Raw genomic sequence first — 26,202 nt, 5'->3', positions numbered from 1 at the left:
TCGAATTTGCAAAAACTCGAAGCTTAGCAAAAACTAGAATTAGCAATAATCTGCGACCTAGCAAATTTGAGTCTCACGCACTAACCACTCAGCCACGGATGCTTAAAATCCCCAAAAACTAGCCACCAATAATGCAGCTACATATGCTAATAAATTGCTTATTCGATGCAGCAAAAGTAGCACCAAACACAAATAGATACAATTTTGCATGTCATAAATTGGAAATCAGAAAGCCACATTCTGTATAAATTATGCATTCGAAAAAAATTGCGAGATATATTGAGTTGGAAAGTTTCTGAAACCGAGATTTTAATACTGTAAAGTTGTTTGAAACAAATAGCTTTTTTTGCGGTTCACTTGATGATTTAAAAATGCATCAACTGTGTAAACTTATAACTATTCGAATTTCCAAGCAAATGTTGTCAATAAGCTGTAAAGGTGCAACAAATAAGCTGTCTGCCAAATCGATGCAGCAAATATTGTTGCTTTAAGTCGCAACAATATTTGCAACTTAAGCTGAAAAAAAAGTTTGCGCTATAAAACTTTGCTTCGCAAGTGTACAAAATGCAAATAATTTTTGTGAGATTTTGAGTATTCCAAAATTCCACAATATGATAATTTTCAATCCGTTTGTAAAGGAAAAACTCTTCGCAACAACGTAGAAAAAAAGTCAATTTCAAATTAGAAACATTTATCATTTAACTCTGTCTACTTTACAATTTACGTTGCTATATAAATTGGTACAGTGAGTGTTTGTAACTGCAAACTTGAGTCTAGTGTTAAAATTGAAAAATTAAGTCTCCCTGGTGGACTTGCACAGAAACGACATCATTCTGTTCTGATTTGATAGTCAGTTCTCTCGCAGGTGTGTCGTCGCTGGTTGTTCAGCTGTTGTGCTCCTGGTCATGTGACAGCTGGGATGTGAGAGACTGAATCTGAGTGGACAGCATGGAGATATCTTGCACTGACTCTGCTGTGAATGCCGCATCCTCGTCCTCCCCCACGAACATGCCCCCCATTCCTACTCCCATCGCCCCTCCTGTCCCAGCCCCTGCCCCAACTAAGTCCTCCAGACTGCCTGCCGCCGACTGTCTGCCCAGAGTGGACATGGAGTCCAGAGTGGATCGAGAGGGAGATCTGAAACAGGAGAGAGACACACATAATCGGAAGATGAGGAGGACACACCACACGTGACATTTGTCTAACTTTTCAATGCGCACTTTCATTTCTTTTTAGACAGTTCTCGAAGCGAAGACATTTTACATGTGGCCGCCATATGTTATTTATCAGAATCAGTTGGAGTTTTTTCAGACGATTTTTTGTTAATTCTAAATGCTGAACACATTTTACGCCAGATAGTCCTGTAAGATTTTAAAATAAAGCCGATGTTCAAGGAAAACGACGCGGTAATTGATTCATTCATTTTAAAAGCGTTTTGATGATTAGTCGGTTAGAGAAGTAGGAAGTGATGAAGAGAGTGTAAGAATGAAAGAATGATGGTCACCTGTGGGGTTGGAGGAGTAGAAGTGAGGAGGGCGAGAGGGGGATGTTGGTGAAGTGTTCACTCCTGATCAGGTAGCCCTGGGGCAATATATTGGGAGAGATGAAGTTGGGCACCTCGAACTCCAGTGGACAGACCAGGTCGTCCAGGGTCCCCCCTTTGTCACGTGACCGTCTACCCCTTGCCCTGCGAGGGGGACACTTCACCTTCATGCTGGGGGAAAGGAGTTGGAAGTGGCCTAGTAAGTAACCAGAGTATGAACATCATTTTTATTCAATAAAAAATAGGCCACAGATGCGGGGCTGAGCTTTGCACCACTTGCGATACAGAAACCCACAAATCGCCAAACAACAGCACCGAAATTTTAAAATATTTGTCTCAAAATGAAACTCATTTTGATGAAAACCTGTGGCGGAACACAACAGCCAGTATTGAGCTAGTTTGAAAAACTTTGAATTGCGATATACATTGCGCTACAAGATGACAGTGAATGGAAAAAAAACAGAATTCTGGAAAATTAAATTGAAAGTTACAAAAAAAATCATTCACCGAGCGGCAACAGAGGTGACAAACTTTAGGTCGAAACCTGCTGAGCCGAAAACAAAACTGTTGTCATAAAACATTTCATGAAGTTTTAAAAGTTTTTACGGCCCATTCATACCGAAACATATAATTCTATCCGAAAATATTTTGCCTTCAAAATTACGCAAAGCCGAGAAAACATTTAAATATTAAAAAAATGAAAAAACATACAAAATCAGACTTGAAAAAATTTATAAAATACTGAACATTCAATTAAAGTAAAAAACTGTTTAAAATGGAAAAATGTTTTAGAAAATAAGACAATAAAAAAACCCCAGTACATGAAAAAGGGGGCGTTACAAAAAAAACGGAAAATGAACCGACCGAAACTAGGACGAAACCACGAACTCGAAAAAAATATGAGAAGTTTTTTGAAATAATAACATACTGAAACAATCTTTACCTAATTACTACTTAAATGATGGTAGAATTTGAAAGTAACTCAAAAATGAATCGAAAATCAAAATTGAGCGTTTACAACTTCGGAAACTTTTTCCTGAAAAAAAACATGAAATTACACGATCTAAACTAGAGCATCTTCACTGCGTTTATGGATACTTAATAAATTTCAACTGTCGATTTAGTAAACTCATATGCCTAGAAGCAAGATTGTTTTGGATAATGGGAGAAAAAAGTGATTAAAATGAGCTGAAATGATTGATTAAGATGGCAGTTGATGTGACCTGACATTTCGACCATTCGCTTCAGTTCCTCGCAGGGGGCGCCCACTAGTCTGTTGAACTGGGTGATGAGGTGTCTCCTGAGGAGAGTCTTGCTGTTGGGGATGCACAACACATCTGCCAGTGTCTCCCCCACAAACCTCGGCTCCAGACTCATCAGACCCCCGTGCACTCCACTGCCTCTCAGGTTGGGGGCATACTCGGACAGGTCTATGCTCCTACACAAGGATACCCTTCTTTAATTCAGGCGAACAGATAAACCCGATCAGAGTTAAATTTTGGCAAGGGCTTCAAAAGCTGCCGAATAAAGTATACACGCTAGCTTTCAGCCATTCATTTTTTGAAGTAATTAATATTTTCAATCTCATTGAATTAAAGCATAACTACCATGCATATGAATGAAATGCACCTGAGCCAGTCCATAATTCGATGATTGGTCCATAACATCAGGTCTTCCTGGAACCCACTCCCATGGCCACTCGGCTGCCCACTCTGGTCCATGGGCAAGGGGTGCATCTGGAGGCCGTGGTCCATACCACCATCCTCTCCTACCCCACTTCCCATTATCCCGGGCGAGGGAGAGGGCGGAGGGTGTGGGGGTTGGGATTGCTGTGGGTGTGGCCGCCTGACTAGACAGTGTGGGTTCCACTGTTGGGTTCTGAGACACTGGACTGCCCTGCCGATGCTGATCTGATGGAGGGCGCTGAACACCTTCAGACTGACCAGGTCATCGAAGGTCAAGTAGTACAACACTCGCCCGTCTATTTTGGCCTCTGAAACCACGCAACACTACACTACTCACACAAATAGCCTTTCTTTGGTCTGCAATAAACTTGTGATATATTTTCAATTTACACAAAAAAACTGAAAGAACTCGGAACCACTGGCCGACTGTTTGAACACCTAAGTCAATCAGTAATAAATGACGATACCCAGTTAAGAGGTAGATTTATCTCGAGCAGTACCGTGCGCAGAAATCTTCTTAGGGGGCGGTTTTTTAATTTTGCCGACCTTTTCTTTAGGTCGAACAATTTACTTTTCCGAGCATTCTATATGGACCCTATATTGTCAAAATTTTTCTGGGACGCAAACAAATTTTTAAACAAAACAGGTTTAAAAAGGCGTTTTTAGGCACTATTTGGAAAATTTTGACCTAAGAAATGCGTTTTCTCGGCGCGCGCTCCCCCTCAAAATTATTAATATTGGTGGCGCCTAAGGCGCCCTGAAAAAATTTTGAGATTCGTCAGCAAAAAACGGATGTCGTAAGACTATATCAAAGGGGGACCCTTTGGAAGAGTATGGTAACCAGAATTGAGCCACCCCCCCCCCCCCCCCCGGTACGCTACTGATCTCGAGTCTAGTTTGGCGCCTCGCTGTTTCCCACATTGGTTGTTTTCATTTGCTCTCACCAGCGAATGCCTCCTTGTGCTGGGGAAGTCCGATGTCATCTAGCCATCTGATCACCCACTGGTGGTCTATGTGGTCGACTGGGTTGGGTCTGGGACTCAGTTGGGACCTCATGGCCAACATCAACTTCTTCCTGTGCAGGTGGTTCTTCATGCCCAGTAGCTTCTCGAAGTGGTGGGGTCCAGCGGAGACCAGGGAGGCTCCGGTGGCACTGGACGACAAGGATCCCACGTACTGGCCCAGACCCAGTCGCTCTAGCCACGATGCGACCATCAGACGATCCCATTGCTGGAAGGGAACTGAAACAGACACCGAATTTGACAAGCGAACTCAGAGTCAGATTCAGTTACAACATGTATGACCGTTTTGTATGACTTTTTTGTTTTGATGGAACTTGTTGAAAATTTGAGGTTCTTTTAATGAAGTGCAACTTAAACGTATGCAAATGCTGTTTGAGATCTTATAAAAAATTGTTATGAAGAATTTCGCATTTTCACCTTGATGGCTGTCAGCTAAGGATGTGTGCGAGGATATTGAATTGTGCCTGCTGGAGTTTAGATTGGGGGTGCTCGTTTCACTGCCTCCCCCTCCCCCTCCCCCGTACATGCCCCCACCCAAGCTGTTCTGTCTAGGCTGGCCTCTCTTCATGGGGGACCCTGGATCCTTATTCTTGTTGGAGAACTGTTGGCCTGTGCTGCTCTTGCGACTAAACAACCTGATGAGGCTGTTGTTTCTCTTCAGAGGCCCTGGCTTCGTCTGGCTCTCCAGACTGTCTTTATTGCGACTGTGGTTGTAGCCCTGATTCTGTGACTGTAGCTGAGTCTGTTGTCTCTGATCTGAGGAATTTACATACACATTCAAATTTGGCACACTGCAGCACTTGTCGTTTCTGTTGTCCAGTTTGCTCAGTGCACTTGTGCGTGGGGGAGGTCCCGGCGCCACTTTCCGCTCATTGCATGAGCTGGCTCTGCTGTTCAGAGTGGCAGAGGAACTGATCGGATGTTGTGGTGTCATGGGTGTACCTGTGGCCACATGTCCGCCCCCCAATGAGTTCATTCTCGCGTTGCCAGCATTCGACAAGGATCGGAATGGCGCATCGGATGGTGGTCGTGCTCCCCCTACACTGAACTGCACATCATCTGCTTCGTCGTTATTATGGGACCCTCCTCTCGGATATCCCCCCACTAAAGGACTGGATGGACGGCCAGACTGTTTGATGGTGTTGTTTTGGCTGCCTCCCACAATGGGCGAGTTTGAGTGACAGTATTGTAGGGATCTCTGCCGCGTGTGGTGTGAGAGGGGACTCGGTCTCTCCGAGGGAAGCGGTCGGTGGTCGGTGGGGGCGAAAGAGAACTCGGGGGGTCTATAGTCCCACTCTCCTACTCCTCCCACTACTGGGGATCTCTTTGGATCAACTGCACCTGAAACAGAAACAATGCCTTTTCAGACTTTATCGTATACCTCTATGGTATATCTCCATCCAATTGGTTGCTTTAAAGTGCCACAGAGAGTTCCAAGCACAGCTGTCGCTCCTAAATTAGTCAGGCGGAATTAGACGGGAGGCGTCAAGCTAAACTTGAGGAAGTAGTCCTTAAACTTTCAATTAATGAAGACAACAACTTTGTAGTTTCTCTTTGTAAATGCCGGCGTGCGGCCGTGAAGCATTCCATTCACCGCGAAGAGTTACGTTTTTTTTAAATGTTCAGACCAAATTATTCTGACCGCTTTTGACACTTTTTGAAACTTTTTAATATCAAATTAAGCAGGAAGGTCTTTGATATAACTTAACCCTCAACAAATCTAAGAAAATGGAACACACCTGACACATTCGTTCCTTCCCACTTGTTGATCGGAATGAAAAAAGGAGCCTCATTTGCTCATTTAGTGGCATGTATTTACCTGTGGTCTGCCGGTTGCAGTTGTTTGACGTGAGAGTGGAGGATGGAATCTGTAGGTTGGGGTGTTGCTGTTGTTGTTGATGTGTGGGGTGGGGGTGGGATGAGTGGTGGGGCTGTATGGACTTCGCACTGTCTGACTCTGTGCCGGTGGATGAGGTCGGAGTCAGCGCCTTCTCACTCATGTTGTCATCGTCACTCGTCAGACTAACAGACAAACAATACAATACAAAACAATATCAACCCCCTCACAGTCTATTGTACTTCCGTAAACATCGAACTATTTGACAAAAAACCTGCACAATGTTCCCCACTTTCTTAACTATTGAGTGGCACTTAAAACTTACAGAAAAGTTTTGACCTGCGCAATTTTGCTTTCAATTGCACAAGTGTCATCAGCGTTGTTTCTTTTGCGTACCAATTTCGCATCAATTTTGCGTACCAAATCCTCAGTGAAACCAGACAAATAAATTGGGCGATTGATGGGTGTAATGATACAATAAGTACCTCTGGCTTTGGTTCTGGAACATGACATTGGCGTTGGTCTTGCTTTTGTCGAGGTTGTTGAAGCCAGCCGCCGTGATCTGCTCATAAGACGTCAGAATGTTCTAAAAGCACAAAGAACAGACATCAGTAGCTTTAATTTGAATCTGGTCATAAAGCAAATCCAGCTACCAGAAGAAATGCCAGATGAGCTCGAGTAAAATACACAGAGGTGAAGTAGAGCTTCACTTGCAATACATCACAAGCTAAGCATGGCAAGCTAGCTGATAAAAAAAAAGTAGATAAAGACACTAAACAAAATGTTTGAAAAAAATTCGAAAACTAGATGTACTAAAGCGTCTCTCCACTTGTCTCGAGAGATGTTTACATGGAAGATAAAATGTTTAGAACAACAATTGCCAGTGTTAAGTTAGCATAAAATCATTTTTACGAAGCAGTGACAAAGTCGAAAATACTTGGGCAGAAACGCGTTGAGCCGAAAAAAAATGATGAGCAGTTAAACTTTTTACCCCTCTTCCGCCCATCCCGAAGCATACACACGCTACACACCTTTTTCTGCTCTTCAAACGATGAAATATTAACATAATGGCCAAGCTTTCGCTTCGCAAAAACTAGCGCGAGCACGTCAAAAAGCAGCTCTATAAAGTGCAATAGAAAAAGTAGAAATAAGCCTCGAATTAGTAAAAACTTGGCTAAGTTTCGGATTCGATGTGCGACCAAGAGATTATGCGTCTCACGCCCCAACCAATCAGCCATGAACGCTTAATAAATCACAAACACTAGCCACAAATAAAGCAGAGAACAGATGCTATGAAATTTCTAATGCTATAGATCGTGATTATAGCAAAAAGGCCACCAAGTAAACGAACACTTTTAATGAACACTTTTCGTTGAGAGTTAGATTAGAAAAAAGAAGGTTTGTACAAATACACTACGCTGCTTGCTAGTGCAAACAGGTGATTATTGCATCGAGGACTGTAACATAAGCGAAAAACTAACATAAGCGAAAAACTTAAGAGGAAAATTTCCAGTTAATGTGAAAAAAAATCTGAAATCCGAGTTATCAAATTTGCAAAAAACGTTAAAAAAAGAATAGAACAGGTATTTTAAATACAAACATGATCAAAGTATGTCTGCTGGTTGACAAAAACAGCGACGCTGAAAAAATTTAAGCAAGGATTCAGTGGTTCGGTGAGAAAAGTTGTTCTCCTGAAAAATCTCTGTTACGATTGATAACAATCGCTAATCGCAAACGTGATCCGATTGAAGCCCTTTTAGTTGTGATTCGAGCTGCAAAAAATTTTGGAAACATTTTCCTTGTCGAAAAAAAAATGATTTTGAGTTTTGTTTGGTTTTCGAAATGGATAAATTGGCAATTTGTAACTCTTTACGATCGCCAGTCAAGCTATCTTTTACTTAAACGTTACTTGAGGTCTCGTAACCCGTTTTTTACATTGAAGTTTGATCATATATTTTTTAAAATGAAAGCTGAAGAATATCTGCGCAATGACCTGCTATTCTTGTTCTTTTTTAAAAACAGTTCATAGGGAGTAGACAAAAAAAATTTCAGCGATCTTACTAGAAGTTCTGACAGGCTTCTGAAAACCCTGGATTTTTCTCCTAAGAAAATCTCTTGATTGTTATTTTTCACTGCACGAACCCTGTTCAGAAAACCCAAGTTATCCAGGAACTCCCTCGTAAAATTTCACGTTGCTGTGAACAAACATAGCCAACAAACAGAAGCAAAAGAGTCAATGAACTCTCGGAAACCGAACTGAATGATTAAAAATTTTTGTAAGAAAACTTCAGCTTTCGACTCTCAAAAAGTATATATCACCTTAAACCCCTTTGAATTTGCAGAATCTTTTATGAAGTCAATTCTAAATAAAATTGCCCCAATTTGAGAAAACTTGATCATATCTTTTTCCGCCATTTGACTTTAAGTAATCGCAGAGCGTAATTTTCCTTCTTTTTAGCATAATAATTCAATTTAAAATCAAAAGCAGTCAAAAGTCAAACTGCAAAAAGTCAAATTCGGATTGTGATCAAATTTTGAGACTTCTTCCTTAAAAAAAAGATCAAGATGGCCTATATAGGTGTCTTCAATACGTTCATAGAGACTTGCAAATCTAAAATTGTTTAGGATATATGGAGTATTGAGCGTTGCTGTCGGTTTATTTAGAGAGAGAGAGAAAGAGAGAGAGAGAGAGAGAGAGAGAGAAAGAAAGAGAGAGAGAGAGAGAGAGAGAGAGAGACTGACTGAGCGACTGACCTGGTATCTGATGTTTCTCTTCCTCAAGTCAGCCACTGTAGTGTGCAGTTCAGCTATCTGCTTCTTGTGGCTCTCCAATTCCTCCTAAACACAAAATCACACCACAAATACACACACACTCTCACAAGCGAACACATACAAAAAAGTCCAGTAGTACATGGTCACAGTAGCATACAGTCTGTGCTCCAGGTATTTCGGCTGAAGAACTCAAAATAGCCTCTCATTCCACTGTGACCCAATCAATCTACATACCATAGATAGTTCATTCCTCTATGTCACATGCATCTACTTCATATACTGAATAGCTGGAGATATCAATTACCAGAACTGATTTTAAGCACAATTGTATACAGATAAGATAGCACATCTCGCTGTTTGTTCTGACAGAAAATATACAAAGCAGCTTCATCAACTTTGTTATAGTGTAAACTTAAATGTTAAGACCAATTTTTTTTAAAAAAATTTGAACTTTTGCAGCACAAACTACCTGAATTTTTTAATCAATCATTTTTTTTCGAGAAGCGACACAAATCAGGGCAGCTAAGTTAATAAAACAAGCTGAATACATTTCAAGCTTTCTAACGAAAAAAAATGTATATACACAGCCAGGCTATTAATTTTAAAAAGTACAGAAACACAACAAAAACACTTGCTACTACGACGGCAATTGCTGAACGCGCAAGAAAGTTCCACACGGTGGCAGCTAAGTCAACAAAACATAAGCAGACAAACAAAAGACTGACATTTCTAATTTCCCGGATCATTTTTTATAACTTTATAAATACTGAAAAAAAACAAGTTCCGGCCGGGACTCAAATCCCAGACCTTAAGGTACAGAGATATCGGTGTTACCTCTAGGCCAAGTGGGAAGCAATCTGCAAGTTATAATGTTCACTAATAAAATAGCTTCAATATCAACTTCAGATGTAAGAAAAGTTGTTTACGGGAAAAACTCGACCTGATTAGAAGACACTTACTTTCGCAAGTGTAATCACTTTGTATTTAAAATAGCATATGGGGTAAAAATTCAGCTTAAAAAATTAAAATATTTTCAATTTTTTCAAGCATTTTGAAGCATTCTTTCAAATTACGACGGGCGGCGTGTATATCCAAATAAACAATGCGATCCGTCTCAAATTCAAACTCAAGGTGCTATGTATTTTAGCAGACCGCTTATAGCAGACTCAAAACAAATAGCAGGTCAGAACAGTAACTTGAAACGCGGCACTGGCGAGTAGCAACTGCTCGCTCCACTGCGCTAGCATTTAGCGCGAGTTTTATTGTGCGCTCACAACTTTTTTTTAACGTTTATTTAGACTACTATGCTTTTGGAGTTGATCGTTTTGTTGACAAATTGTTAGATAATTGTCTTGAGTTTTTTTGATATGCGGTCCAAAACTTATCTTTTTGATGATCTCACGAAGATGCTCAAAACCGATAGGTTGAAAAGAGTTCCAGCAAATTGAAAGTTCATACTGTAATTTGGTAATGTTGGGCCAAGAACGGAAACGACACATTGCCTTAATTAAGGAAGCTTGATCGAAGAGTTAGCGTCTTTTTACGTCTGTCAACCAATTATGTGTCATTTCTATTACGTTGATCAGCTAAAAAATTAATATTTCACTTTTAGCTAAAAGATTGGTCGGCTGAAAGATCCATCCCCCAAACTCAATACTGCTTTCAATACTAAAAAACGAACTTTCAATCGACGTTAGAGGTAAGTCAGAACCTTCTGGGCTTCGTCCTGACAAGAGCAGTCTTGGTGTAGTTTTCGCTATGCAATTACTAAATTAATGTTCCATTTGCCTCGAGGACATCACTAAAACGGACTCTAAGACTATTTTTATATCTCATTTGATAACCCAGCCTGACAAATGACAGTTAATTCGTTGCAGAACGAACAAACGAGCAGAACGGGAAGTAATGAGAATGCCAGTAAAAAGATAACAGAAGATTGATAACAGCGTCCCATCAGATGAAGAAACGACTTCAGCAACGTCTCATCCACCTTCAATCTTACTTTCGTTCAAAAGACACTAATGAGATTACACTATCAGACCAATAATCCACACTTGGGAAAAAAACAGGTTTTATCAGTTTATGATAGTAGGAATTAAAACCTTGAGGAATTGGTTGTGATATTGAAGCACTTTCTTCTCCCGCTCTAACAAGTCTATCCTCTCCTGCATGTCATCCGCCCCATAGCCCCCCTCTCCGCCTCCCCCACCCCCACTCCCATTGCTCTGAGGATTGCCCTCCGTCTGGAACCCGTTCAGGTGCTGTGCTCCCATTGTGTCGGCCTGTGATTGGCTGTAGCAGCGCACCAATGGAGATGTAGAGTGACTGTTACTGCTGCTGTTGTTGTTGTTCATGTTGCGCTGGGAGGAATGGAGAGAGGAGGGGGGTTCAGGGGTTGCACTGGTTGGGGGGAATGAGAAGCCCCCCAGTCTATTGTTGGTGTTGTTGCCCAGCAAATCAGCAGAGCCGCCACATGAGCTAGACTGCAGTTCATCACAAGACTGGCCTGTTAAACACAACACAGATTAGCAGGAAATGAGACTAATCAGTCAAAGAGAGATGATGATTCTACCTGAGGATAAGTTGCCTTTTCATGTTCAGGAACTATTAAAGCCACAGTTGGATAAACAACAAAGTGGATGGAATGCTAACAGGGCTAAATGCAAATTCAAGGCTCTTAACTCTTCCATCATTTTTGTGCATTTATTCAATTTGACTACCAGTTTTTCCAAAATCTCTCTAGTCTGAGTGGCTGCAGTAGGCCTACAGTAGAAAAGAGTGGCTGCTGCTGCAAAGGGGAAGAAAAGAGGGATCAAAATGCAATATATTCAAGGGAGACAGAAGCAAACCAATATATCCAATATGCGGCCTACGAGTGAACAGACCTGTTTTGAAGAGTGCGCAAATGCATACAAAGCAAATACACTTTGCAGCATTCACCGATATGAACAAACATGTTTTGTCAGAAGATTCAACTATCTGATTCACTTTCAAGTGTCACCAGACCGTCCCCCCCCTTACACACCCCCCTCACCTAAAGAGCACTTCGTATTTGTAAACCAGGTAATGGGGGATCGTTTTTGGACAGTATGTGTGTGTTAATTGTGGGCTGAGCTGACTGACCTCTGGAGGCAGAAGAGAGCAGGAGGTTGTTTGGTCTCTCTTGCAAGTCCAGAGGGCGGGTGATGTTGTTGCTGTTGGAAACACTACTGCTACTGTTGTAACTGTTACTATTGTTGTTGATTGAACTGTAGGTGTGGTGGTCTCCGTTTGAGCTGTTGTTGTTGTTGTTGTTGTTTGTGGTCTCTTCAGTGGGACTGTTCTGGATGTTCTGAGGTTGGGGAAGGTGGTGCTGGATAAATGAGACACCCCCCAAAGGACCCCCTATCTGTTCCACCATTCTCACTCGCCCACTTCAGAGTCAGTGTCTCTAATGTATGAATGTGGCACCACCAGTCCGAACACTCTTCACCCACTTCGCTTATCTGCTAAACAGCAAATGACAAAATAACATTGGGCCACAGGACGGCACAGACAAAAAGTAGAACAAAAGAGAACCTATTCCAAATCAAATCGAAACAGAAAGAAGTGTGTGGGGATGGAATGGAAGGGAATGGAAGGGAATAGAGGTATATAATTATGAACAATAACTATTATATGATTGTTATTATGCCTGACTATGTGTTTGTCAGGATATGGCAGCCCTGCAATTTGTTCCGCATTCGGACCCCTGACTCTAATCACTACCAAAGAGAGACACCAACAGTCAATTCCCAACTGAACACAAGCAGCACAATATACTCACAACTATACAAACAACTGTAGCCAACACACAGTTGGTAAGTCCAACCCCCACAATTAGTTAAAAGCAGTCCAGGAAATGAAAAGAAAACTGGGAGAGGAGGATGAAAGGGAGAAAGCCAAAATGAGGCGGCCTGTTTCTGATCGGTAATAGAACTCGAGCAGCACTTCTTTGTTCGTTCAATCCTGCTCCTTTATTCGTTCACGCTCTGTGAACAAAACTGGATTTTATGCTGCATTGGATTTGCTGATCTGCAAATTGATGTCGCATAATGTGTGTATGCATGTATAATAATGGTTGAGTGGTGTTGAATTGTTGTTTGGTGATTTGATTTGTGCGCAAGAAGAAGAAGAAGAAGAAGAAGAAGAAAAGAGATGCGCCATTGTTTAAACAGTTGCATAAAAATAGGTGACAAAAATGGAAATGAAAATAAATTAAATTAAATTAAATGGCGAGAAAAAGAGAAGGAAAAATGGAAGCAAAGTAGAGAATGGTAAGAGTTGTTCATGGCCCTAGTGTGGCTAGTGGTCTATTCTATAGAGCATGGCCACTTCCCACAAAGGTAAAGAGCGATCATTGAAAATTGAATGTTTTATTGAATAAGTGTCATAAATGGATATTGGTGTGTTCGTGTGGCCGAATGCTTAGTACATAAACAGCACAACACAACTAACAGGTACAGGGCAATAGCAGCACAATAGCAGGAGAATAACAACTGCTGCAAGGGCTATTGCTGAACAGTTTTGTTCTGCCCATATGTGCTCGGGGCCACTAACAAACTGTGTTTTGAGAGTTGGACCAAATGAAACGTGAATTGAAAGTGACAATAGTGGAATGGAGAAATATTTGAGACAGACGACAGGCTAACAATTATGGACTAAAGTGTTCAGCATAAAGTGAATAAAAGTGGGAAATCATAAACTAAAGGGTAGTAATTGGTTGTAGGGGGAAGCAGAATAGGAATGGAATTGAAGGCTAGTTTGGGACTCGCTGGACTGCAGTAGTAGTGTTTAATGAGTGTGTTTTGTTGTTGAATGTGGCCCTGCGGAGGTACATTGGACACGTCTGTGGCCTCAAGCACACACACACACACACACAACACACACACACACATGCACATGCACAATCAGAGATAGACACGTAATAAATAACACAAACAGAGTACTGAAGGGAAAGCTAACTGCACTCCACTCAGCTGAACTGAACTGGACTGGACCGGTAAGAGAGTTGAGTTGATTGGTAAGAGAGTGGTAAGAGAGAGAGAGAGAGAGCGCACAGGTGAAGTGCAGTAGTTGCAATATAGAGGGGACCAGGAATAAGCTACTGTTAAATACTATGCAAGTTAGTTTGGGGCTGTTTACACTTGAGCTTAGCCGTCACACCAACCCAATCTAGACCATGTTCCCACCCCACCCCACTCCTCATACGAACATGAACAGTTCTAGCCACGAGCACAGCACAACTCAACTACCCCCACCCTCCCGTCTTCCGCCTCTGCAAAAAAACTGTTTTGAACCCTGGCACACACTCTGTGATGTTGTTGTTGTTGTTTTCAGGGTACTACTGTCAGTTCCAATCAAGCCAAACAACACGTGAGCACAATTCAGACTTGAAACACAAATGTTTTGTTTTCGACCGAAGTTGTTAAATGGCCAGATAGGCCGACCGGCACTTAAAAAATATCTTGGTCGAAAGGAAAAGAGGAGTTCAAGCAGAACAGTTGGTTGCTATTCGCAAATACAAATCAGAAACCGAATAAATTTTAACTCATATGTCTTCAAATCTATGATGAAAGTGAAAAGTTCAGAAAGAACTTGTTTTGATGTATGATTCAATTGACAGTATGAGTAGATAAAAAAATATTCTGCTACTTGTAAAATGTCTCTGCAATTTGGGTGGATCATCATTCTCTGTTGTATCATTCTCACTATGACGGCATTTCTATGTCTTAGTTGTGCTAATCTGTCACTGTGGACATGCGGGGTGGGGAGGGGAGGGGCAGGGTAGGGGTGGAGTGCACACATGGTTTGCTCGTAGTGAGGCAACTTCAATTCAGTCAGTTGCAGTGTAGTTCAGTTCAGATCAGGTGTGAGATTTGAGTGGTGGCGGTGGTGGTGTGGGTTTGCAGTTGGGATTAAGTGGACCTGCAGTTGATTATTTCTGGACCGCATAATTAACATGATCAACCAACAAGACCATGCGCTCTTTATTAGCAATAACCACACAACACAACTCCAAACACTCTCGTATCAGTTGTCAATCCACATAAATTCTGATAGATGTTTAATCCCTCACAACACAACACAACACAAGACAACACGTTCTAGTGCACCCAAAACAGTCCCGTTTAGCCCATTAAACACACTGTACTTGCACTGTTAACCAGTCCACGGATCTCCCGCAAGCCCTCCCGGTTGTACAATAATAAACTAGAGTTCACTTCAATCATGAATATTTTCTACATATCTATGAAGCCGACAATCTGTGCCAATCTCATAGCGATTATTTCTCTTTGATCGCCGTGATTTGACGGGGGATAATAGTGACCAATTGCATAAAATAGAATCTATTTTTATAAGACCGGCTCTTTCCCTGACCAATTTACCCTAAAATGAGCCAGCCTTCAAGTTCTTTGTTTCAGTAGGCAACTGCAGTGAGACGCAATGCAAATATGGTCAAATTTTTCTAGAGCACGCGAAATTTTGAATCATGAAGTAATTCCGGTATTAGCTCAGAAATGCAAATTAGAGTACTCGCTAATTAAGGTTTAAGGTAGGCAAAAAGGATCAACACAGGAATCCTCCTCAAATAAGACAGATTACGATGGCTAAGCCCTAAGAAACAACTTTGAGATCACTAGTATACATTCATCTCTTTCTAAATATTAAAGTAGATCCACAAAAACTCGCTTCAAATAAAACTGACAGAAGAGAATTCAATTTGCGCTTCCTGCATTCACGAAAGAATAAATTGAGTAACAAGACTGCTCGCATCAGGGCGAAGCCCTGAATGTTCCGACTACCTTTTAAGGTTTATGGAGCAGTAATAACTTTAAAAAATTAATTGAAATAAAAAAAATGAAATTTTTTTTTTAATTTAAAATTTTTTATGAAAATCATCCCCCCACACGCCATATACAGTACAAAAGGATAGATTTCGTTCCTTGAAACAAACCAATTATGGCAAATAAGCTTCTTTCAACCAATTTGGAACAATTTCTAAGACGGATTAAATCTCCGCTTACGCGTTAATAGCTCGAGTATATCGCGCGTTAATTGTCCCAAATTGGTCAAAATGGCAACCTTTAAACCCTCATAACTTTCTGAAAAATGATCACAGGTGAAATATCTTTTCAAATTTAAGCTCAGGACAACAATACATTTTGAATGATATAAAAAAATTCCGTCAAAAATGGCTAGTTAAAAAGTCGAAATTTGTCTGAAGAAAAAAAAACCCACCCCGAGCACAAATATTCCGTTACTTTCGTATCGAAAGTCGGAACAATAAGAGCAGTCGGTTGTTGCACAAGCAGTTAGGCTAGTTCCATCAGCCGTTATAGTTGCAAATAAAACGAATTAAAAACTATACGCAATTTAGAACACCTCCTACTCCTAATTAACATCAAAAATTTCTTTTAGTTATTACTGTCAGAAAAAAACTTATATAAACAAAAAAATAAAAACTTTTTTTTGAATTTCGAAATTGTTATTTTTGTTGTTCCAACAATTTCACGAAGGAAAGGTAAGACACTATGGATTCGCTAGTACTTTTTGGCCCAAATTTAGGTCCAAAATCACAGAAAGCTCATACGTAGTGAAGTTTGTTATCATAATACAGCCCGATCGGCCGTGATTTTGTTTCGACGCAAAATCTTAAAAATGGTTCAATTTTCGAGAAAAATTGATCTGGAGATTTTCGGCTTTCAAAAACATAAAATGAAACTAGATAGGCTATCATCCCCAAAAATATCAACATTACTTCACAACAACAATTCTAACCTTAATTTAGCTATTATTACCGGGGGTTGAGAAATTAGACGATAAGCAAATTAGACGGAGGTACTTAAAAGGAATATAGACGATTTTGCAAAACTGCAATTGTGAGAAAATAGACGAAAGTGAGAGAGATTAAAATTGTTTGCAGACAAATTGCGCAAGAAAAATATAATTGTTTGTAGACAGACAACAGATAAAATTTCGGTAGCCAAAAGTTTTACAAGTCAATCATGCATAATTTATTCAATTCAAAACTCTTTTGTAATATTCGGATTTGACATTTTTTGTTCATTTAGACTAATTGTTTTGATAGGTATTGACATTTTATGATCTTTTTGTATTTGTGAAACTTGACTTTTAATAAAAAAATTTTGTTGGCCCTTTCCTTTTCATAGCTTTTTCGTCTAAAATGCCAGATCTGTAAAAAATAAATTCCGTCTAATTTCGTTTTTGTAGCATCCGTCTAATTTGCTTATCGTCTAATTTCCTATGCCCCATTATTACCTCTCATTCTTTTAATTTTCATCTGATTGAATTAAGCTAATTGCTGTGATCAACATATTATTTATAACCATATTTGACATGATTCGACCAGTTGAGTAAACTATTGGATAGCCGCTGTCTACAGAAAAATATTAATGAGCCAGCTCATGATAGTAGATTACAGGAAAATTTCGGATCAACAAATCGTGAAGCGCGCTAAAATGTAAACTGGACAGGCGGATTTTGTTTAAAGTAAGCATCACTGACAACATGAACGTGTACGAGTTGCACCGAACGGTGGGAACTTATAAAAATGGGCTAGTGTGGCAACAAGGACACAAAGATTGGCTCGATCCGCAACAAGAAATCACAAATCGGCTTGTTAGAAGAAGAACTGAGCAATCTCAAGAAGGTCCAAAAAGCCCCAACAACCGTTATAACGAGTTCGAAAAAGATTCCATAGGAAGCATTAAAATTTAAAGAGATGAATCTGCTGACTAAACAGCTTTGCAACCAATGCTTAACAGACACCAAAATGAATGAAGCGGGGGAGAAAGGAGAAATTCAGTACGAGGCCTCCTATTTCCTATTAAAGTAGATGGCTGTTGAGCTCGAAAATGTAGCTGCTTAAGACAAAATTAATAGTGCTCTAGTATGTCGATTTCGTAAATGTCACAATAAAAAGATCTCTGATCTGAACTCTTGCCCAGATCATACCATTATTACTAGATTTAATCTACATACGGCAACATATGATTGGCTGAAGACACTTCAAATGCCAGAAGAATATGGAAAATTTTGAGGATTTCATAGAATTTCTTCTAGCATCAAGGTTACCATTAGTTATAGAACTTGAAATTATAATACTTTTAGCTTTAAAGTACATTTTAAAAATTGACGACATTATTATGAATCAAGCATGGGACACAAACATAAAAAACAAAAAAGTCGAAAAAAAGAAAAAAGTGAAAAAAATAGGTCTATCAAAATTAAAATTTAAAGAAGTCGAAAAAAAAGCAAAAAAAGTAGAAAAAACTAGGTCTATCAAAATTAAAATTTCTCGATCTCCCGAGAGAACTTAGTTTTAGAAAAAACAAGCCAGACATTTCAATATCAAGCTAGCAACGGAACAAAAATTACGAAGAGAAAACAAAGCCGACAACCTTTGAGCAGGCACATTTTTCTTCGGCTTAGCTGGTGACTGCTCAAAGAATTCCGGCTTGTTTGCTACATCACTGACTTTTCTTGAACTTGAAGCAATTTTTATTGCAGTTGCTATTGTATGTGTTGTTCATTGTAGTTTCTTGCTTCAAGTTCAAGAAAATTGCTTCAAGTTCAAGAAAAGTCAGTGATGTAGCAAACAAGCCGGTATTCTTTGAGTAGTCACCAGCTAAGCCGAAGAAAAATGTGATTTTATAAGAAAAAATATGTAACTTTAAAATCTTTCAAGTCCCCCTGAAACTAGAATGAACAACACTGTCACTTGAAACTACAATGAAAGTTGCTTACAGCGCAAGAAAAATCCCCGTGATGTTTTGGCAACGTGGCAGACAAAACTTGAGCAGACAAACGAAAGTCCGACAATTCAATTTTAAACAAATTTTTCTTTTGCCCAGAAAAAACGTGCCAAATAAAATAAACAGCCAGCTTGCAAGCAAGTAAAAAGATGAAAAATGAGCCGACAAAAACTAGTGCGAAAATCAAGAATATAAAAAAAACGTTCTTTTTTCAAGAATTTTATTTAAAAAAAGGTATTACTTGAAACGAACGTCCACTAACTACTGCCTAAAACCTAAAAGATGGCAGTTTATTTACGTTTTCAAGAAATTGAGCATGCCAGCAGTCTGCGTGTCAGCAGTCGTGGAATTTACATTTCCTAGTAAATTGACCATTCTGTACCGGAAAAAAGTCTAGTACCCGCTCCCAATGAACTTGCTTACCGCAAGGTTAAAAAATCGGCTCAGAGCATCTTAAAGATCCTTGGCACAAAAGACAAATCCTACTTTGGATTAGGTTATCACCAGATGTGAGGTGAAAACTTGCAACTCTAAATTAAAAATCTGACGCTCTGATCACCATCTGATTTCATTCTCATTTTCAGAAAAAAATAAGATATGAATATCTGTTTTTTTTTCTCTCATTTTCAGAAAAAAAAGAGCAAAACGAACACGATAAGGATATAGTTAATTTTATATGGCCGCTCTCAGGCCTCTACAAAAAACATTTAGAACATAAAATGGCCGCATCAACTCTTTCTAATCAAGAGCTACATAACATAACAATTCGTAATATGATTTTTTTTAGGTGAAGATTTCCGTGGCGGCGAGCAAATGGATGCTATCAGGCCTTTGCACGAAGATTATAAACATAGCCAACAGACAGTTGGAAAACAGTCAATGAATGCAATTAAACAGAAAACAACTGACATGTTATTTTTTTTTTTTGAAAAAATCTCAACTTTTGAATTTGAAAAAATAATGCCCTTGAAGCTCGAATTTCTAGAACAGTTTTTGATTGGCACTTTTTTGAAATAAAAAAATCTTATTTGAGAAAACTGGGTCTATATGAATTAAATTCCATTTTCGAAACAAAGGTCGATCACGTTTTCGTGACCTTTTAACTTTCGCTGATCGATCGTAGAGTTTGCCTTCCTTTCCTTGCCCCGAAAAATAAATTTGAGCCTGAACAAACTTTAGGACTTTTCCTAAAAACAAAAAAACCACCACGACCTATATAAGATTCTGACAAATCGTTCATCGTCTCTCAAACACTTCCCTATAATCAAAATCAGAAGATGAGTTTTACAAACGAGCCATGACAAAAACAGAATACTCTACCGTCGAACTCAAGAAAAACTACGTGATAATGATGAGAATGCCCTTGAAAAGTCGAAAACTTTCATTTTGAATTTTGTTAACTCAATGTCGCCGAGAAAAACTGTCCTAGAGAGAGAACACGTTCAGCTTCCAAAATATAAACATTGGCTTAATATGGAATGAAAGTTGATTTGAAAGTCAGAGAAACCTATTTCAAAAAGCTGACTAAATATGCCAAATTCAACCTAGCAGTTACAACACTGATTCAACATAAAAAATTTTGAACTCAGCTTTTGAAAAGTTAAAACTATGATGCTGAACTTGATTACATGCGAACTTTCTTCGAGATGTTCGAAATGGCGGATGTAAAAACATCCGTATGCCAGTTATTACTCAACAGGAATATGAAGTCATTTGTAGGATCCTTCCAGCGGGAAAATTTTTGCAAAACACTCTAGATTCAGGGCTTCAGATACGAAACAATGAATTTATCTTTTATTGAGTATGATTTTCATTTTTGCAAACGGTCTTTGAATCACCAACAGGTTTTCAAAAAATCTCATACTTTAAGCGTTCAAGTTTTTGCTGTTGTTCCTGCTGTTTTTACACCCGCCATAGGCCACAGTTAGGTCTCAACATGAACAACTGCAAGAACTTGAAAGCTTAAAGTATGCGTTTTTTAGAAACACGGGTTGAAATTACAAGTGATCCACAGACCGTTTTCCGAACAATGAACATCAGACAAAATCAGGGGCGGACGCCCCCCTCTCCTCAGGGATTTGATCCCCTGCCGACCCAAAGGGTCCCCCCTTTGGTACTTTTAAGAAATCCAGTTTTGGGCGACCAACCTTAAAATTTTTCTAAAGGCGCCAATATATACTAATTTTGAGGGGGGAGCGCGCGCCGAAAAAACGCAACTTTCGGTCAAAATTTTCCAAAAAGTGCCTAAAAACGCCTTTTTTGGCCTATTTTTTTATTAAAATTTTGCGTGCGGCGCAGAAACTTTGGCCAAAATAGGGACAAAACAGTGCTTTGGGAGAGCTCGAAAAATCAATTTTGTCGACTTAAAAAAAATCGACAAAATTTTCGAAAACTTTTTGAAAATCCGCCCACCCTCGAGAAAATCCTAGATCCGCCCCTGGACAAAATAAAAGATAAATTCATTGTTTGTTATGTGAAGCCCTGGATCTGGAGTGTTTTGAAAAAAAAACTGTCAACTGAATATTATCAAGAATTCTAGAAAAACACAGTTTTTGATTCATTGATCTACAGAAGCTTGGAAATACAACACTGCCGTAAGTTTCGAAGTGAAGTCACTGCCAACTTTTTTCAGATGCTTTACTGTACGTAAAGCCGGGACGGACGCTTCCCCCTCAGGGATTCGACCCCCTGCCTACCCAAAGGGTCCCCCTTTGTAGTATTTTGGAAATACCCATTTTTGGTTAACCGACCCAAAAATTTTTCTAAAGGCGCCGTTTACTAATTTTTAGGGCGGAGCATGCGCCAACGAAAGGTGACTTTCTGGTCAAAATTTTTCAAAAAAACGCCTAAAAATACTTTTTTTTGGCCTGTTTTTTCAGAATTTTGCCTGTGGCGCAAAAAGTTTGACCAAAACAGGGTCAAAACAGAAAATCAATTTGGTCGAAATTTTTTTGAAAATCCGCCCCCTCGAGAAAATCCTAGATCCGCCCCTGACGTAAAGTATACAAGTTCTCCAACAAAAAGTTGCCTAAAGCATCGTAAACATATCAACAGAGTTGGAAAATAGTCAATGTATATAATTTTTTTGTTTACTATCAGAACTTACCGCTAGGGAATGGAGCGGTTAAACTTTTTAAAAAGTAATCTATGCAGTCCAATTACGAAAGTAGAAATAAGCTGTAGTTTCAAAAGTAGAATCTATGTTCAGATACCCATGGAATGAAAAAAATATTTATTGATCTTGTTTTCTAAAATTTGGTCAGCTTTATTAAAAATACCATTCAAAATATGCTAAATATCAATAAAATTTGGTCAGCTGTAGTAAAATTGTCATTAAGAATATGCTAAAAATTTTCAAAAAAAAAACAAGTTGCAACATTTTGAGTTTCCAAAATATTATTTGTCCGACCAAACTTTGCAACACTGGATCATATCATTTTATCATTCTGCCGAAACCTGAAAATTGAAGTCCACTTTCAAACTGCGACAGAACAAATTTGAGTGTGATCAAATTTACTGAATGTTTCCTTCAAAAAATACACATGACCTAAATAAGTGATAAATCACTTCATTTATTAACACTTACACGTGCAGAAAATAAATAACAGAAAATTGGCCGCTGACTACTGGCATTTATTTAAACAAATGAATGGACTTTTTAGATACCTAATTTGAGAAAACTAGATCAAAAGGTATTTTTACTGGTGATTGTTAACCTTAAAATCCATTTTGAAACTTGAAATCAGAAACATTTTTTGCGCCATTTCGCTTTCATTTAGTGAACATCTAGTAGAAAATAATGTAGAAAATTAGAAAAAAAGATCTCTATAACTTACACACGTTCTTGCTAGATTTGTTTATTTTTGAGCTCAGATACGACGCTTCAAATGAGGCTAATATGTCCTAGACGGAAGCAAACAGGAAGACAGGAGGCACTCTTACCTGCAACTCTGCCATGAATTTATTCAATTTTGCTCAGACTTACCGTTTTGAGGAAGTATTATCGCTTTTGATGTCGGATAATAAAATGTGAAACTGTCTATTGCTGCTCGGTAGAATATACAATCATCGCGTGGGTGGCTAACGAGAAGAAGAACAAGAAGAGTCCTTCAGCAGCAGCAGCAGCAGCAGCAGCAGCAGCAGACGACAACCATGTGTGCTGTTTTGTTTATTGCCTATCATAGAGCAGTTTTGTTTTTGTTCTGCTCCTTTGAAATAAACAATGGCTTCCGCATGGTAATGCAATCGAAGAGATTAGTGGGAATTATTCACAAGGAGATAAGGCATCGGAAAGAGGCAATGAGAGAGAGAGAGCAGCATTAACATTGTGAGATTGATTCGGCAGATTTCTATTTAAGTGTGTATTTCGACAACAACATTTGAATGGTCGGCAGGGATCTGATCAGCAACTTGTTTGGCGTGGCGTGTGGGGTGTTGTGCTCTGTTGTTGTTGTGAGTGTAAGTTGGGGGCCAGTGGAGACGACAGGGGGGCGATAGGAAGGAGAAAGATAGTGGAAATAGCAGCAGCAGCAGCAGATACAATTCTACTCTGCCCTATTTTATCTTTCTCTTTTGCACCTCATCGTACAACGCACGCAACACACAACAATGTATTCTGTATGATATATATTCATAGCTACAGTATTCCTTCCACGTATATCCATCTATCTTTTTCTCCCTCACTTCTCTTCTCTCGCTGCTGTGCCAAGGGGAGCAGTGTGAGGCATGGATGGTAAAATAGTGGAACAGGGGAAATTACGTGAGCTTACCTTGCACGCATTAAACATACATACGTATTCATGCTACGTGCCTGCAGCTAAATTGCACGTAAGCCATGAATGAATACAGAATAAAGTATGGATTGATGGAAGCGAGGAGAAAAAGTAAGCTGCTTTGTACAACTAATTAAAACGCAGAAGTAGTCCCACACATACAGTGCGCAAAGCAGACTGAACATTTGACATCTTTGTTCCAGTTTGCACCTCTTAGTAACCCAGACAATTTAAAATCTTGGATACTCGATTAATGAATTTGCACGTTTCATTGGTTTCAATTCCATTTTATACAGACAGAAGACAAGTTTGTACTTTTGGCTAACAAGAGGCAAATTGTCCAGTCTGTTGAATGGGAGGCTGTTCTGGTAGAGAAGCTTCAGCCGAGGAGGCAGAGAGTCCTTTTCTTCCCTTCCCTTCCCTTTCCTACTGTTTGTAATGATGCGTCAGCGGCAGAGCGCCTGTTTGCTTTGCTGTGAAATGCTGCCTTTTGAATCTCTTTTGCGGCGCTCATTCCTCCTCGATACCGCATCATAAAGCACCATACAAAAAAGATATGCTAATATTTGAAGCATTGCGAGAGGGAGAGCAGGGATAAAAGTTAAAGAGAGGTGGAGATATGCGACGATAAGGTGCTCGCCCCAGGAACCCATATCCCCGAAATGATCGTCGATAGAACTGATAACAGCCTTAATATTTCCCAGGGGCCACCATAAAAATCACGCAGCCATGTTTTATTACCATCTCTTAATTAGCGAAAAAAGCAGAAATTTATGAATATTTTATTTTATTTAACGATTGAGTTCTAATGATATTTTGATGCTAATTCATACATACACAGCAACAGAACGCTAAACTAGAGGCTCAGTTGAACAAGAATCTGAAAGAGTAATCAGTTATTCTATAGATACTTTTTCGATTCATTCATTGCTTTGCTTCGCTATCTCCAAGTCAATGCGCGACTCGAAAATCGATATTGGCCATCAGTCTTGACTGATTAATATCAAGTACTCGTCCTCTGTGTACTATGGCTGCTGCAACATATTAGCCCGCTTCAACTTCACTGCATGTTCATAGGGCGGGTTTATGGGCGGCTGCACTGGCTCTCTGTACTGGTAGGGGGCGTGTCCTTGCATGTTGAGAGGGTAGCTACAATCAGAGTCGAAGCCACTCAAGTCCCCACAGGACACGTAGGGCAGCACCACCCGCTCCTCCTCCGTCAGACTGTCCCACTGCAGACAACTGTCTGGGTTGAGTAGGGGGTTGAACAGAGAGGGTCTGCAGTTGGGGGGCATGTGGAACCCATTGCACACCACAAACGCCTCCAGAGAACTGGTGCGACTGCTGCGTGGCTTCGCCAGACACAGCTTGTCAAAGTAGAGCTCCAACTGCTTGCATAAAATGTCGATGTCTTTGCCACGGAACACTTTAGCCACGAAAGTGCCCCCCTCCTTCAAGATGTGGGTAGTTATATTGAGAGCAGCAAGAACTAAACAAAACAGTCGCCGGCTGCTTTCATTTATCATCAACTAATTTTAGTTGAATTTTTCTCAAGGACAAAAAACTCAAAACTACATAAAGCAAGGAAAACTAATGTGAGCTCAGCGCCCTGGCAAAAATTTTCAGGACTTCTCGAAATTCGTTCAACAGGCCGCGAGAGTAAGAATAAGCTTTTTAAAAATTATTCAAGAGAAGTGAAGCAGAGCTTCGAACCCCTTACGATGCAACTCAAACGTAAAAAGTGAGTAGAATGACTGCCACTAGGTCGGAAAAAACTACTAAATCTTTCTTTTAAAAACTTTTAGTCTTGAATTTCAAACTTCGAACGTAAAAGAAAAACGTTTATGGCCTTATAGCTCGAAACTTTAGAACTATTTTAATTGACACTTTATATTTTTAAATTTGAAAATGAAACAGCCAACTGACAGTTGGTAAAGAGTAATGAAAGCAAGGAAACTGAAAAAAAACTGACTTGTTTTTTCACAAACCTTCAACAAAAGTCGAAGAAAAAAATAGATGGCATTGAAGCTCTCTGAATTTGTAAGAACAATTTATGATGAACATTTAAAAAAAAATTAACCCAATTTGAGAAAACTGGATCAATAAGCAAAACTTTTATTGCGCTGGGAAATCTGATTATTAATTTTCAATTTCGAAATTAGAAGTCGATCACTTTACAATTTTGCAGTTCGATAGTGGAGTTTGCCTTCCTTTTAACAATGGAAAAGCACTGAACTCAAAAAAAAATCACAAGTCAAACCGCGAAAAATCAAAATTGAGCATGAACAAATTTTAAGCTTTTTCCTGAAAAAAAACCTAAAAATACTCACCAAGACGTATATAAGAGTGTGAACTACGTTCATTTCAAAGTAGATTGAATTTGACTAGGGATAATTTGGCTGCCATTTCAGTTGAATTTTGGTTTTGAATTGAAGAGGAAGTGGTTACATGAAAATATTGAAAAAGATGAGCAACAAGTGAGTCACTGTGTCGAAAGCCGCAATCAGATCTTAAGCAACTGGGAGTGTCTTTTGCGGAGGATTTGATTGATTATATGATCAGTCAGAAAAAAACTATGAGTTAGTTTTGCTAAAATAATTCAACCAGGCTGTCATCTTTAATCGGCAGCTTTTAACTACGACTCGTAAAAACACTTCAACGACAGACCTATATCAGTGAGACAAAAAATACAGATTTGACTTAGCGCAAGGAATTCCTCTAAGTTTTCGTCAAAACGGACGGAAGGTACTTGACAAAAAATTGAAAATGAATTC

General features: G+C 39.5%; 2 protein-coding genes across 9 annotated transcripts in view; both read right to left on the bottom strand.

The window, feature by feature from the left end:
* Positions 1-654: 654 nt before the first annotated feature.
* On the bottom strand, positions 655-23,367 carry LOC134847709 (liprin-beta homolog). 6 transcript variants are annotated; one of them, XM_063864884.1, is made up of 13 exons: positions 14,708-14,757; positions 12,665-13,984; positions 11,983-12,347; positions 10,962-11,365; positions 8,842-8,925; positions 6,573-6,673; positions 6,070-6,272; positions 4,668-5,591; positions 4,173-4,469; positions 3,173-3,536; positions 2,767-2,981; positions 1,505-1,739; positions 655-1,137 (listed from the first exon to the last, which is right to left on the bottom strand). In XM_063864884.1, exons 3-13 carry the CDS (start codon positions 12,257-12,259, stop codon positions 885-887), a joined length of 3,357 nt encoding a protein of 1,118 aa, XP_063720954.1. In that variant the 5' UTR covers positions 12,260-12,347; positions 12,665-13,984; positions 14,708-14,757; the 3' UTR covers positions 655-884. The 6 variants fall into 6 exon arrangements, with proteins under 6 accessions (XP_063720954.1, XP_063720956.1, XP_063720955.1 ...); XM_063864886.1 differs by lacking the exons at positions 12,665-13,984; positions 14,708-14,757 and adding an exon at positions 22,642-23,367; XM_063864885.1 differs by lacking the exon at positions 14,708-14,757 and having other exon boundaries at positions 11,983-12,344; positions 12,665-14,637.
* An 827-nt stretch (positions 23,368-24,194) lies between these two features.
* LOC134847712 (tRNA (cytidine(32)/guanosine(34)-2'-O)-methyltransferase-like) overlaps positions 24,195-26,202 on the bottom strand; it is a 123,532-nt gene continuing 121,524 nt past the window's right edge. For all 3 annotated transcript variants that reach the window (XM_063864893.1, XM_063864894.1, XM_063864895.1), the window contains one exon: positions 24,195-24,917. In XM_063864893.1, the coding sequence (XP_063720963.1) occupies positions 24,454-24,917 (464 nt within the window). In that variant the 3' untranslated portion in view covers positions 24,195-24,453. The remainder of the gene's footprint in view (positions 24,918-26,202) is intronic.

The sequence above is a fragment of the Symsagittifera roscoffensis genome, chromosome 6 (genome assembly GCF_963678635.1).
Source record: "Symsagittifera roscoffensis chromosome 6, txSymRosc1.1, whole genome shotgun sequence".
Classification (NCBI taxonomy): domain Eukaryota; kingdom Metazoa; phylum Xenacoelomorpha; order Acoela; family Convolutidae; genus Symsagittifera; species Symsagittifera roscoffensis.
Note: the sequence above shows the minus strand (reverse complement) of the source record. Positions and strands in the feature narration are given on the sequence as shown.